This window comes from Crocuta crocuta, unplaced genomic scaffold (genome assembly GCF_008692635.1).
Source record: "Crocuta crocuta isolate KB4526 unplaced genomic scaffold, BGI_CrCroc_1.0 scaffold95, whole genome shotgun sequence".
Taxonomy (NCBI): domain Eukaryota; kingdom Metazoa; phylum Chordata; class Mammalia; order Carnivora; family Hyaenidae; genus Crocuta; species Crocuta crocuta.
Genome location: NW_027530971.1, coordinates 3,729,495 through 3,743,365, shown reverse-complemented (window position 1 = coordinate 3,743,365; position 13,871 = coordinate 3,729,495). Strand labels below are relative to the sequence as shown.

Sequence of the window (13,871 nt, the reverse complement as noted above, 5' to 3'; positions counted from 1 at the left end):
GCTCAGAGCCTGGAATCTGCTTCAAATTCTGTGTCTCCCTTTCTCTCTGTCCCCTCCCCCACTCATGCTGTCTGTCTGTCTCTCTCAAAACTAAATAGATATTTAAAAGATTTTAAAATGTTTTCATATTGTGCCGTAGAGATATGGTAGTAACTGTTACCAATAGATAATCTGATACGCAGATTTTACTAAAGGCTTGCATTGTTTCCTGCTATGTCCATCTCCCCTTGCAAGTCCTGTTCTCATTCTTTGCCTCAGTATGTCCTCAGTCTTACCATTTGCTCCTAATAGCCTGCTCTCTCCATATTTCTATTTCAGTTTCTATGTAGTTCTTATCTGTTCTTTGGATAGTAATCATGTATAGTCACTTATAGAGACTGTATAGATTTTTTAATGACCTTTTTTGTTTTTATTTTTGCCTAAACCTGCCATTATATATTCTTATCTTCTATTCTAGTTCTTAGAGAAATTTTACACCAGTAGGATCTCCCATATTTCTTTTTCCTCTCTCCTGCTCTTCTCTTCCACATTCCCTTTTCTGTTTCTTTGCATGGGGTGGTCTTGCCTGCTCATCTCAATTATGTTCATTTTTTAAAATCCTTTTGCTTTGTTCAACCCATGCTTAGGTGAGCTTTTACTGTCCTGAACTTTGATAACATATATTACTGAGCCACTTCTTTGTGGTGTAGGACTCATGCGAACTGAGCTTTTGAAGGAAACTTACTGGTTATCTAGTTTTTTTCTCCCAGCCAATTAAGGGGTTCCCTAAAACACCATGAGAGTATCCACTTTCATGTGTAATAGCCATCTCAAATGTAATATGTCAAAAACTGAATTTCAGATCTTCCCTTGCTTATCTGTTCCCCTCTTCATACTTTAACTATTTCAGTATAAAGGACCACTCCATTCTACTTGCTTAGGCAAAAAGCCACAAACGGAGTTATCTTTGACTACTTCCCTTTTGTATTCACATCCAGTTAGTCAGAAAGTCCTTTTTGGCTTCATCTTGGGGTAATAGCAGGACAGCAATGTCAGATAGTTCCTTTCCACAGAAAGCAAGAATATAACAGTATAAAATTGTTAAAAACACCACCATACCAGGGCATTGGAAAACCATCAGTTAGGCAACAGTTTGAGGAGTTTTTGTTAATGAAAAACTATTCCTGCACCTAGTAAAACAGATAGTTTGTGGCTTTCTTGCTTGGTGATATTCCCCTCCCGTGTAGCTTAGACAGCAGAAACCTGTAGCTTTTCCTGTGGGAGGTGGTAGACTTGGCTTGGGGCTGACAACAGAGTAGCTGTAAACTAAAGGGGGGAGATTCTGGAAGCCAGAGAGCTATGAAGAGCTTAATAATAAGAACGTTAATAAACCATACATCCTAGACTGGTATACGTGAGACCCCACAGAGTCCTGTGAACATTGAAAGCCTGGAGAGATTTGCAAATTGATTGTGCCTTTGATTGCATTTCTCAACTCTCATACATCTCAGGCTGCAGAGGATGAAGATTCCTATTGTGAAATATCTGAGCGTGATTTCTGCCAAAATCATTTGCTGACTGCTATGCTATGTAAGTTCAAGGGAAGGCTTTAGGCTTTAAAAAAAAAAAAAGATAACACTGAGCAGAGACATCAGTGACAGGGAAGGCAGATTTTCCAGTTTGACTACAGATAAGTTAATTGCTTACTGAAAGCAATAATAGCTCTCAGAAGAACAAAACAAAATCCAGAGTTGCTACAACATATTTTTTAAATGTCTAATTTTTAACTCAAAATTATTAGACATATAAAGAAACAGAAAAGTATGACTTGGGGAGAAAAAAAGTGGATGTTTAAGTGGCTGAAATGTTGGACTTAATAAATGTTTTGAAACATAAATATATTCCAAGAAGTAAGGAAAGTATGTTAATAATATGTAAGCAAATGCAGATGCTCAACAGAGAAATGGAGACTATAAAACAGAACCAAATAGAAATCCTAGAGCTGAAGAGAGCAATAACTAATGAAAAATTTACTAGATAGGCTTAACAGCAGATTTGGTATCTAGGAAAAAGAAATGAATGAATTTGGAAAAAGATCAGTAGAAGGTATCCAGTAAGACAATCAAAACATTTGTCAAATAGTGGATGAGGAGAGACTCAAAGATTTACAGTACAGTATCAGAGATTCTAACAGACATGTAATTGACATCCCAGAAAGTGAAAGGAGAAAGAGAAGAGGACAAAAAATATTTGAAGAAATTATGATCAAAAACTTCTCAAGTTTGATGAAAAATATGAAAATAGTCAATAAGCTGAACAAATCCTGAGTGGAATAAATACATATGAAACAAATACAAAAAACAAAACCATACCTAGACATATCATAGTCACTGAAAGCCGAAGAAAAAAAAATCTTGAAGGAAGCAAGAGAAAAATTGTATATCACACACAGGAGAAATAAGACAATTAATGACGTATTTCCCATGATAAACCATGAATATCACAAGACAGTGGAATGATATATTCAGTTTTGGGGAGAAAAAAACCAACTGGTCAATCAAGAATTTTATAATCATTGAAACTCTTCTTTAAAAATAAAGGCAACATAAAAGTATTTCTAGATAACCAAAATGGAGAATTTGTTAATAGCAGACCTGCACCATAATGAATGCTAAAGGAATTCCTTCAGACTGAAGAGAAGTGACTCTAGAAATAACTTATGTCCAAAGGGAGGAATGAAGAACATTTGGTAGATATGTGGATATATATAAAAGATATACCCTCCCCCTTTTTTCAGTTGATTTAAACAACAGGACTATTTAAGAAGTTTTAACACTGCATTGTAGAGTTTATAGTACGCATAGATGAACTACATATGTATACACGTAGCACAAAGAAGACTGGGAAACAGCCATAGTGGTATGAAGTTCTTAGAAATATTTTATTGGAAATAAGTCAACATTAACTTGAGGTGGTCTATGATAAATTAAAGATGTGGTAAGCTTAAGCCTAAGATAAGTAGGCTTAAGGTAAATAGCAACCGTTAACAAATTTTAGAGGAACTGAAATGATCTACTAAAAATACCGTTGCTTAACATGAAAGAAGGCAGTAAGAGAATACCAATAGGGATGAGACAGAAGACAAATCACAAAATGACAGACCTGAATCCAGTCGAATCAATGCATATGTTAAATGTGAAGCAATTAAATCAAATGGCAGAGATTTTCAGATTGAATGTAAAACAGCAAGCTCCAGCTAAGTGATATCTGTAAGTGATACCCTTTAAGTTCGGAGCCCTAAAAAGATTGATAGTAAAAGGAGGAAAAAAGATATACCAGTCACACTGTAAACATAAGATTTGTAGAGTGATTATATTAATATAAGGCCATATAGTTTAAACACATGTTACTGAAGATAAGAAATAAGGACTTGTCCTAATGATAAAAGAGGTAACACTGCAATAGGATCAGTTTTAAATGTGTGTATTTCTAATGATAGAGCTAAATAAAAGGCGAAGCAAAATATTCAGAGTTAAAGGAGAAATAGACAAACCAGTGATTATAGTTAGGGATTCAGTAATACTCCTCTTGCGATAACTTAGAGAATAAGTAGATAGAAAATTAAGAATAGAAAGGGCTTGAAAAACACTGTTAGCCGATGTGACGTGGCAATAGCAGAATGATGTTCTTGTTGAGTGAACATTGAATACTGGCCAGGATAAATTGCCCAGTATGCCCAATTTGGAAATAGTAAAATAAAGAACATATTCTCTAGCACTGACCTTTTCATCCCCCTCACTTTTTGGTTATTGGGCAAGGTAAATTCTGAGATACAATTTTAGCTGGCTCTCTNTTACTAAGTTCCTTATTTGTTTGTATGTCTCACACTGCTTCATAATTCTGTAAGCTCATGCAGTATTGATACTGCTTACATATACTATACACACGTGTGTGTGTGAAATTTATATATTTATTGGACTGTGTATATGTATTTATAGTCACATGGTTTTCTTTTTTTTCCTTAAGCTGTTGAGCTTCTTGAAAGCGGGGAGCTATTAGGTACTTTTTGTTTCCCATAGTGTCATAGGACATTATGTATAATAGCTATTCAGTACAGGTTTCTAAATTAATTGAAACTAAGATGTGTAATTATTTAACTCTAAAAGCATTGTTCCAGTAATAGTATGGAAACATAAATGTTAAGTTGGGCTTATTTTTTACTGAGTTTTTTTTTTCTCTCCTATCTGTAATACAGGTGCATCAAGAGAGTGTGCACATGATTGAAGTCACAAGCAATTTGATTAATGAGACTCTAGCAAATCACCCTGAGTGGGCAAAGTAAGAGTATGATTTTGGTAAAAATAGAAATGGATGGCCTAGATTCAATATCTGTTTGTACAAAACGATCTGATATTCATTGATGTAGCTATGTTGGAATAGAAAAGACAGGATTTGCCAAAGCTTTGATGAGTGTTGTCATTTTTGCATCAGAACAGCATGTGTTGGGGGGTGGTGGGAGAGGGAAATGTGTACAGCTTTGGGCACAGTTATAAATGCCTTTATATTTGAATTGAGATTTACAGTTTACAACAGGTATATGATTTGCAAAGGCCTTTCACTTACATTGTGTCCTGTGTTCATCACAGTGTCTGAGGAGATTGAAGAGATTATCCCCATTTCACAGATGAGGAATCAGGATCAAAGGTTACAGAGTTGGAGATAATCCCCCAGTGGCATCGTCAGCAGTATTTCCACACTGTATCATTTTGGAGGCCGAGTAGGCAGTCTGTGGCTAAGGGCCAGATCCGGCCACCTGTTTTATTAGAACACACCCACACCCATTCATTTACGTTTTGTCTTTGGCTGTTTGAGGGATGGTGGTGGAGCAAGAGCAAGTAGAATTGAGTAGCTGTGATACAGATTTTATGTCCCGAAAAGCCTGAAATATTTACTCTCTGGCCCTTTACAGAAAACTTTTGTCAACCCGTGTCTTAGAGGATCACTTTTGTAATTGTTTAATCTGGCTTCTGTGAGAAGGGTTTTAAGTCGCCTTGTTGAATTTGATGACAAATTGTATGGACTTTTTTTTTAATACCTTCAAGGTAGTCACTAATGTAAGTAGGAAATACTCTGCCAGTTTTAGGATTGCAAATTGAGATTTGACTCACTTTTCTATCTTGAATTGACTTTATTCTTTTATGTAAAACCTGCAAAGGACATTTCTTGAACTTGGCTTAGAATCATATTTGAATATCCTTAAAAGGACATCTTTCAAAATATGTTTCACACTCAAAGTGCTTGTCCTTAATATTCCTGGTTAGTTACAAATTGCAGTATATACATACAAAGGAATAATACTTACCATTAAGTGAAAATGAACTGTCCATGCAGCAGCACAGATGGATTTCAGAATGATTATGCTGAGTGAAAGAAGTCAGGCCAAAACAAAAAACCAAAAACCCATACACTATGATTCTATTTATGCTAAGTTCTGGGAAATGCAAACTAATCTATAGTGACAGATCAGTGGTGTTTGTGGATAGGGGTGGGCTCTGGGAAGGGACTACATAGACGCACAAGGAAATTTTGAAGGAGATAGATAATGTTTATTATCTTGATTAATGACAGAAGAAGAGACGTAGCATAATCAGATTTCATTCTAGAACAGTCTTTCCCTCTATACTGCGGAGAAAAGATAGACAGGGTACAAGATTTGAGCCTTTTAGATCAGTGAAAAGCTAGAGTAAACTAGATGAGAGGTGATGAATTCCTTAATTGTGGACAGTTGTAGGGAAATGAACAGGATGGTCAGATTTATAAGATCTTAAGGAAGTTGGTTGGTGGTCAACTAGATATAGTTGGAAGAAATCTAATATGACTTTTGTTTCTAGATTTGGAAGTTAGTTGATGATGGTAGATTCACCTAGACAGGAAGTAGAGGAGCAGGTAAGGTGGGAAAAAGAATTCGCTTCCTTTTTTATGTGTTGTGTTTGAGGTGCCTATGGTAAGCAGAGACGTCCAGTAGACCATTGGCTGTGTTGGTGTGTAGTTCAGGAGAGAGATCTGTAGTGAAGTTAAAAAATAGGGAGCATTAATATCTCAGGGCTCCTCTTTTTCGGTGGTCATTCTCCTGTAATAGAAATAGTTCGAGGGCCCCTCTCTACTGGTTTTCAATTGAATAGGACTCTCACTACCACTGTATTGAAGGCACACATAATTTGGGGAGCCCCAGATCAGAGCAGTTTAGAAAGTTGGTTGTTTTTGTTTTTAAATTTTGAAAGAATTCTAGACTCACAAGGCAAAGAAAGCCATAGGGAGGTCCATGGACTCTTCAGCCCACCTCCTCTTCTTGCATGACTATAATATAATAACAAAACTAGGAAATGGACATTTCGCTAGTTTTACATGCACTCGTGTGTGTGTGTGTGTATGTGTAGGTCTGTGTGTTTACAATTTTATCATGTGTAGCTTTCTATAAGCTGTCTAGACTATCAAGTACAGAACTATTCCATAATCACAGGCTTCCTCATGCCACCCCTTTATAGCCACACCTACCCTCTACTTCCTCTTTTAACATACCGTAGTGCTCGCAACCAGTAATCTATTCTTTGTATCTATAATATTGTTGTTTCATGAATGATGTATAGATCAAATCATAGTGTATGTAACCTTGTGAGATTGAAAGATTAATATGATTAGTGATTTTTTTTCACTAATAATTCTTTTGAAGTTCATTGAAGACATTGCAGGTATTGTTAGTGTGTTCCCTTTTATTGCTGTGTAATATTCTGTTCAGGAAGATAGAAGGAATTAAAAGCTGTTTAGACTTTGATGATCTATGGGAAGTCTGATTCTTCTGCAGCAGATTAATAGGGGTAGACATGAATGAATACTAATGGTTCTTGCAGTCTCAGTACTCAGTGGACTCCTGTCCTGGAGATGGCAGTTGACTTTGTGGAAAATTCACGTGGATATATCTAGTGGGGGAGATACAGTTAAGAACTGGTCATGTATGCTTTCTTTCAGTGTGGTGCATGTTTTATATACCCTACATAAGTACCTCTATTTCCCATGAGTATGTTTCATGAGCTGATGGATAAATTACAAAGGCAGGGTAGGGTCATCTTCACAGAGCTTCATAGAAAATGAAGTTGGAGCATATCTTAATTCTTGTCTTGAACCATTCTGTTCACTTAGATCCCATTTCCTTCTTTCTGTTAACTAGTTTCAAGTCTATTGATTCTCATGACCCTCATCAGGAGATGGCATTAAAATGGTACTAAATGTGATTTAGCCCTTCTTTACTTGGGAGGAATCTAGCAGGCTAAGCTAAGTTGTTTTTAATGGGGCTGTTCTCTTGGTAGGTCATATTGTGATAGAGATTAACCTCTACCCCAGAAGATGAGGATAGGCCAGTCCAGTTTCTAGGAATTTGGTTTCTCCTGAGTGAACCTTCTTGACTTAGTGTAGTAGAATTAGTGATTCGCTCTGGTCAATGTAAGACTAAGGCACATGCCAGCTTGCCCCAGATAGAGAGCGCTCATTGTGAGGAGGTCTGGATGGAGCCAAGACCTTTGACTTGGCCTCATATAAGCTCGTCTCATCTGAGGCTTTTTAAGACACCTGTGTGAGGACATTGGCAAAGTATTTCACAGTAGCCAGCAAGATCGTATCAGGCCTTATAAACACTTGTTAGTCATTAAGGATCTATTCAAGTACTTTTGTGAATCCTCATAACTTTAACACTACAGGTTATAATTTTCCCCATGAAATATACTACAAGATAATTGAAAATATTCAGCTGTCCCTTCAAAGCACCAATGAACGTGTAAATACCAGGATAATTTAAAAGATACTTAATTTCTCCCAAATCCCATCTGTTTAAAGATCCCAATTTCCTGTTTATATCCTCATTACATAGATTATTACATTTGTAATCCTCTTTAAAGTTTTGTCCTACTTGCTGAGAAATAGTTGAGAATTTGCTGAAAGCCTGTGTAGTTAACAGGAAAGTGGGGAGGCTGTCTCTCAAAGCACAGAGAGTAAAGCTTATAGATGCAGCTCCTTGTATAGCTGTAACTCTGCTCAGGAGGTCCTCACATCTTAAAAAGATCTCCAGTGAGTAAGAAATTGAAAACAATGATTCGCCCTCTTAATTTTCTTGTTTACTTTCTCAGTTCTTAACATTCTTGGATCAGTGGTTCTCAAACTTCAGCATGTATCAGAACCATTCTTAGGGCTTGGTAAGGTACGGATTGCTGGACCGCTGCCCAGTTTCTTTTTCAGTAGATCTGGAGTTGAACCCAAGAATTTGCATGTCTCATGGGTTTCCAGGCAGTTCTGATGCTGCTGGTCCGTGGACCACACACAGAGAACCATTGTCCCAGATACTGACTATCCCAGTGGCCCAGAACCACTTCTGCTGGTGCTCAGTAAGGCAGATAACATGTATGGACAGAGTAGAATAAAAGGGAGTTTGTGGGGGAAAGTGGGTCTGAAAGCTAAGGAAAGTTTGAAGGGAATCTTCAATGGTAGAAATAAACATTAGGGTCAGAAGTCAAGGCTTCCTACATGTGATTGATTCATTTGTATCAGTGTGTGATGACCGATCAATAATTTGTCAGTTACTGATTGTTTAAATACATTAAATTCTAAGAGTTATTGGTGCAGTACACTAAAAATGTCCTAGTTTTTCATTTTTTCGTTTTTCTTTTAAATTAGTTGGCTTCCTGAGGCTCAAGTAGTCCAAAGAGCCCTCAATTCTGCGGCTAACAATGTGTATCAGTATGGAAGAGAATGGATAACCCACAAGGTAAGGGAACAGCCTCTCTGTGACTTTAGTAGGTTCTTCATTGGTAGGATTTACTGCTTTAATAAAATATAAATGGAGATTGTGTTTAGAACAGTTTCTGTTTTTGAAATAGGTTTAAATTTAAATCTGTAAGACAACAAGAAATGTTCAATGAAATTAAACTATCTGGATGATTGTATTTAATAGTGTTAATAGCCTGAACAAAGAGGTTGGTCTTTTGCTTCTTGTTCAAGGTAGGTATTAGTTATTGGTGCATTAGGACAGAATGATCATTAAGATTGGTTGGTCAAATAAGGCTTTGTGGAGGAAAAAACATTGTTAGCAAATATTAAATATTATATCTGCTGGTGACTATGGCTGGCATTTCTAGTTTATTTCATCTTTCCAAGAAATTTACAGTAGTCTGAATTATTTTACCCAGTTTACAGAGGAGGAAACAGGTTTAGCAAGGCTAAATAAAACCCAGTGGTCATGTAGTAAATTGCAGACTTGACTTGAAACTGAAGACTAATTCTAAATCCCTTGTTCTTTCTACTATAGCATGCTAGAAGTGCATGCCCAGAACTGGGTTAGGTGCTTTAACGAGGCACTTGAGATAAACTGTGAAGGAATGATAAATCTTAGATGAATAAAGAGAAGGAAGAGTATATTTTAAGAAGAGGTATTTATGTGAGCCAAACTGTGGAGACAGGAGTCTGCTTGAGATTAGCTTATCTAAAGCTTTGTGGAAGGAAATGAAGGAAAGAGGAAAAGGCACCGTTATTGTAGGTAAGGGTCAGTCTCCATGGGACAGATTTGGGATATCCTTTTATCTCCCAACCCCTAATACTGCCTGTGAGAAGGAAGGTAATTTGGAGTTTTAATATATTGAAGTCATTAGGATCAACTAGGGATTAACAAGATTTGTTGCAGTGAGATGTATCCCCAGAAAAAAAGTACTATATGTGGTTTCTTGTTCAAAATTTAAGAACAAGGTCTCAAAAATTATCTTGGAAATTACACTGTCCACATGTGTAAAGTAATCTAACCTAAGGATGGAATTGTAGTTGAGTAAAAAGTTAAGAGAAAGATCTATGTTACTGATTTTCTTGAGGCCATACCAGGTAACCAAATCAAATGCCACATGGAAGTCTTCAAAAAATACTTGCTGAATAAGTAAAAGATAAGTCTATAGGTATAGATCTCATAACTGTCATCAGAGAAGATCCAGCCATTGCAGAAGTCTTAGATCTCTAGAAATATATTGGCTGACTTACTCTGCTGAAAGCATAGCATTTAAGTTTTTGGTTTATATATTTGGGAGAAATTTGTATTCTGGAAATCTACCTACTTGGGGAAAGCTGGAGAGTGTTCCTTAGAAATTACTTAGAGAAAAGATAGATTTGAAACCTTTGTTCAAGACTCTAAAAGGGAAGCCAGCTGAAGAGAGATGGGTATTGCTAACAAAGATGGTAACATATTTGTGGTCCTAATTTAGAAGACATGAGGATAATATCTAAAACCAACCATTTAATGTCTATTGACTGACGAATGGATAAATAAAATGTGGTGTATCTATACACTATTATCTGTCCATAAAAAGGAAGGAAGCACTGATACATTCTACAATGTAGATGAACCTTGAAAACATTATGCCAAGTAAAAGAAGTAGTCATAAAAGACCGCATACATATGATTCCTTTTGTATGAAACATCCAGAAGAAGCATATCTATAGACACAGACAGTAGAGTAGTGGTTTCCAGGGGGTAGGGAAGATTGGGGGAAATGGTGGAGTGATTGCTAAGAAGTATGGAGTTTCCTTTTGGAGTAATGAAAATGTTTAACAATTCATTGTGATGATGGTTGCTTAAGTTTGAATATACTACAAGAAACTATTGAATTAGTACACTTAGGTGGGTGAATTGTAAGGTGTGTGATACATCTCAATAAAGTTGTTAAAAAAAAAAAGATCCACTGAAATTGTAGGGGTAGCTTTTCTAATAAGCTCAGATCTTATCCAACTAAGAATCATGTAAGAATTGGGTCCTGGGAGCGAATGTGTAGAAGGGTCTGAAGCTTTGGAAAAAGGTCATGCCCAGAAAGGGAAGAAAGTTTTTTAGGGTGTGCTTAGGTGTGAGCAGAGAGGTTCCTGTCTACCTGCCCGTCTACTCTGTCAGCCTGATCTCCCGTGTCCTCTGTGCTTTATCTGGGTTCTACCAAGGCCTGCTAGTTTGCGGTTTTCTCAAATCCACTTTACTTTCTTCACTCAACATCCTTGTTTGAGCTTACCTTTCTGCCTCATAGGTTTTTTCCAAAATTTGTACCTGGAGGTGCTACCCTGAGACAGCAAGAGAATAAGCCATGAGTGGGTTATCTCTGTCCCTTCTCTCATGACTAGAATGAAGAAAGTGACAGTAGTCCCCAAATGTGCCAGGCAGTGTCCTAAGTGCTGGGGAAAAGCAGGAGACCAGAAAGAGTTACCACCCTCCCGGAGCTGACTCTGGTGAGCAGGGGTAGACATGAAACATGTCAACAAGTAACCATTTCAGATCGAAAAGTATTGTGACCAGGTAACATGGTAGAGAGTGACCCAGGGTGATGCTTTAGCTGGAGACAGAGTGTCTCTGAGAAGGTGATGTTTTCATTAAGACTGGAGATCCGGGAAAAGAAAGTTTCAAGTTGTGGGCACAGAAAATTCAAAGGGTCTGAGATTGGAAGAAGCTTGGTTGAAGGAAAGAAAGAAGGCCAGTGTGGCTGGAACAGGGCATGTGGTGACGTGACTTGGCCACAGGTCATAACAAGAGGTTGGGACTCTTTTTTCGTTATAAAGGTAAATATGGATTTAAAAAAGAAAGGGATGTGACCTGATTTAGGATATTGAAAGCTCATTTTGGCTCCTTTATGGAGAGATAGGCAGGAATGGAGAAGGCATGGCCCTGGCTAAAATAATATTATTCCAACAGTCCAGGGGAGATGTTGAGAACTTGGACTAGGATGGTAGAAGTGGGAATTGAGAGAAATGGTCACATTTAGCATGTATTTCTGAGGCAGTTCTGACAGGAATTACTCATGGATTAGATATGGAATGAAAGGGAAGGAAGTTTTTGGTTCACCCAACTGGAAGGGTAGTTGTGCCACTTACTGAGATGAAAAGACCTTGGAGGTGGTGGGGGGCCAGGGAGGATACAGATAGATCAAGCTGTAATTCTTTTTCGGGCATGTGAAGTTTGAGATGCCTATCAGATATCTAAGTCGAGATATCAGAAAAGGTATTTGGACATACATAGCCGGGGCTCAGGGGAGAGATCTGGGGTGTAGGTGGAAGTTTGAGTATCATCAGACTCATTCTACCCATCAGTGGAAGTGAACTGTGTTAGTATGATAAGACTATCATAACAAAGTACTATAGGCTGGGTGCGCAGACAACTGAAATTTATTTTCTCACAGTTCTGCAGGCTGAAAGTCCAAGATCAAGGTGGTGGTGGAATTGGTTTCTTATGAGACCTCTCTCCTTGGCTTGTAGATCCCTGAGTCTTCTTCACATAGTCTTCTGTCTGCGCGTGGCTGTCTCCTAATCGCCTCTTTTTATAAGGATACTGATCATATTGGATTAGAGCCCATCCTGATGAAGCCATTTTAATTTGATTACCTCTTTAAAGATCTTATCTCCAGATACAGTCACATTCTAAGGTACAGGGTGAGCGGGGGTTAGGATTTAGGAGGGATACAGTTTATCCCATGATATGACCTAAGGAGAAAGTACAGATAGAAGAGGGCCAAAGATGGATTCTTAGAGCACTAAGCTTTTGAAGGTCACANTTTTTTTTCTTTCATAGTTTATTATCAAGTTGGTTTCCATATAACAGCCAGTGCTCATCCCACAAGTGCCCTCCTCCATGCTCATCACCCCCCTCCCTTCTCCCCCAGCCCCATCAGCCCTCAGTTTGTTGTCAGTATTCAAGAGCCTCTCATGGTTTGCCTCCCTCCCTCTCCCCAACTATTTTCCCCTTCTCCTCCCCCATGGTCCTCTGCTAAGTTTCTGCTAAGTTTCTCCTGACCCACTTATAAGTGAAAACATATGGTATCTGTCTTTCTGAGAGAAGAGATTTCAAGAAAGACTTGGTCACGCTGTGGCCAATGGCTGTCAAGATTCCAAGCAAAGTGAGAACAGAGAACTGCCCACCGCCTTACCATCCCCATTTTAAAGATGAGGTTATTCACCTTCAGTTACACAGCACTCAAATGGCATTCTCACTGCTCTTAGAGCGTCATGGTCTTTCATCTGCAAAGAACCTCTCACACACCACCAACAGGAGCTGTGCTTTGGTGATTCTTCTGGCAGCAGTGATATGGCCGCCAGGCTCCATGCTCTCTGGTCCCGTCTTCCTTGTGACTTGTGATACGTACTGTAACGTCGCAGGGTGGTGGTCCAGGTCTGTGCTGTCCTCCTGTGGTTGGCGGCACCACGAGGCTGAAATGATACCGAAATTTGCCTTAATAGTTGTCGTGTTGTAGAGTTGTTCACTGCTAAGCTGTGCTAAAGTGGATGCCAGTTTGAGAGAGTGCTTTACTGCGACAAAGGCTACTGTGCAGACAGCCTAGACTGGGGGCTCTTCTGGTTAAAGGCGGGGGGGTGGATCTCGGAAACTAAGTGGAGAGGAACAGAAAGAATTAGTAGTAGGAAGTCTGTGAGTGTCTGGCACTCATGATGCCCAAAAGACAACTTTAAAGTAATTAAAAGAAAGAAGACTAGGGGTAATTGTGGCTTTTAGTTATTTTGGGGAATTTGCTGTGTTAGGTGTTTTTTGTTCATAGGTTATATATGCTGTAGTTGAAAGATTCCTCTGCCAGTTAGCTGCCTGACCTGGGCCTGTTCTAGGTTCTTTCTAGACCTGCCTTCTCATCTTGAAAGAACAAAGGTGATAAAGACCTTTTGCTGCCTAACTCTTGGGGTTGTTGTAATGATCACGTAATGTAGGTGAAAGCCATTGTAAGTTGTAAAATGCTACACAAAGATAAATGGCTTTTATTATATTTACTAATTTGTGTTTGGTTTATAAATAAAATATAGGGGAAAATATTGGGAAAATATGTTTGTAT

The 13,871-nt window shown here is 38.2% G+C and overlaps 1 protein-coding gene across 1 annotated transcript in view; it reads left to right on the top strand.

Annotated features, from left to right (window-relative positions):
* The window catches only part of TMEM245 (transmembrane protein 245), a 94,118-nt gene that overhangs the window by 38,595 nt on the left and 41,652 nt on the right, over positions 1-13,871 (top strand). The window contains 2 exon segments of the mRNA XM_077769841.1: positions 4,235-4,317; positions 8,701-8,791. Coding sequence (XP_077625967.1) covers positions 4,235-4,317; positions 8,701-8,791 — 174 coding nt within the window.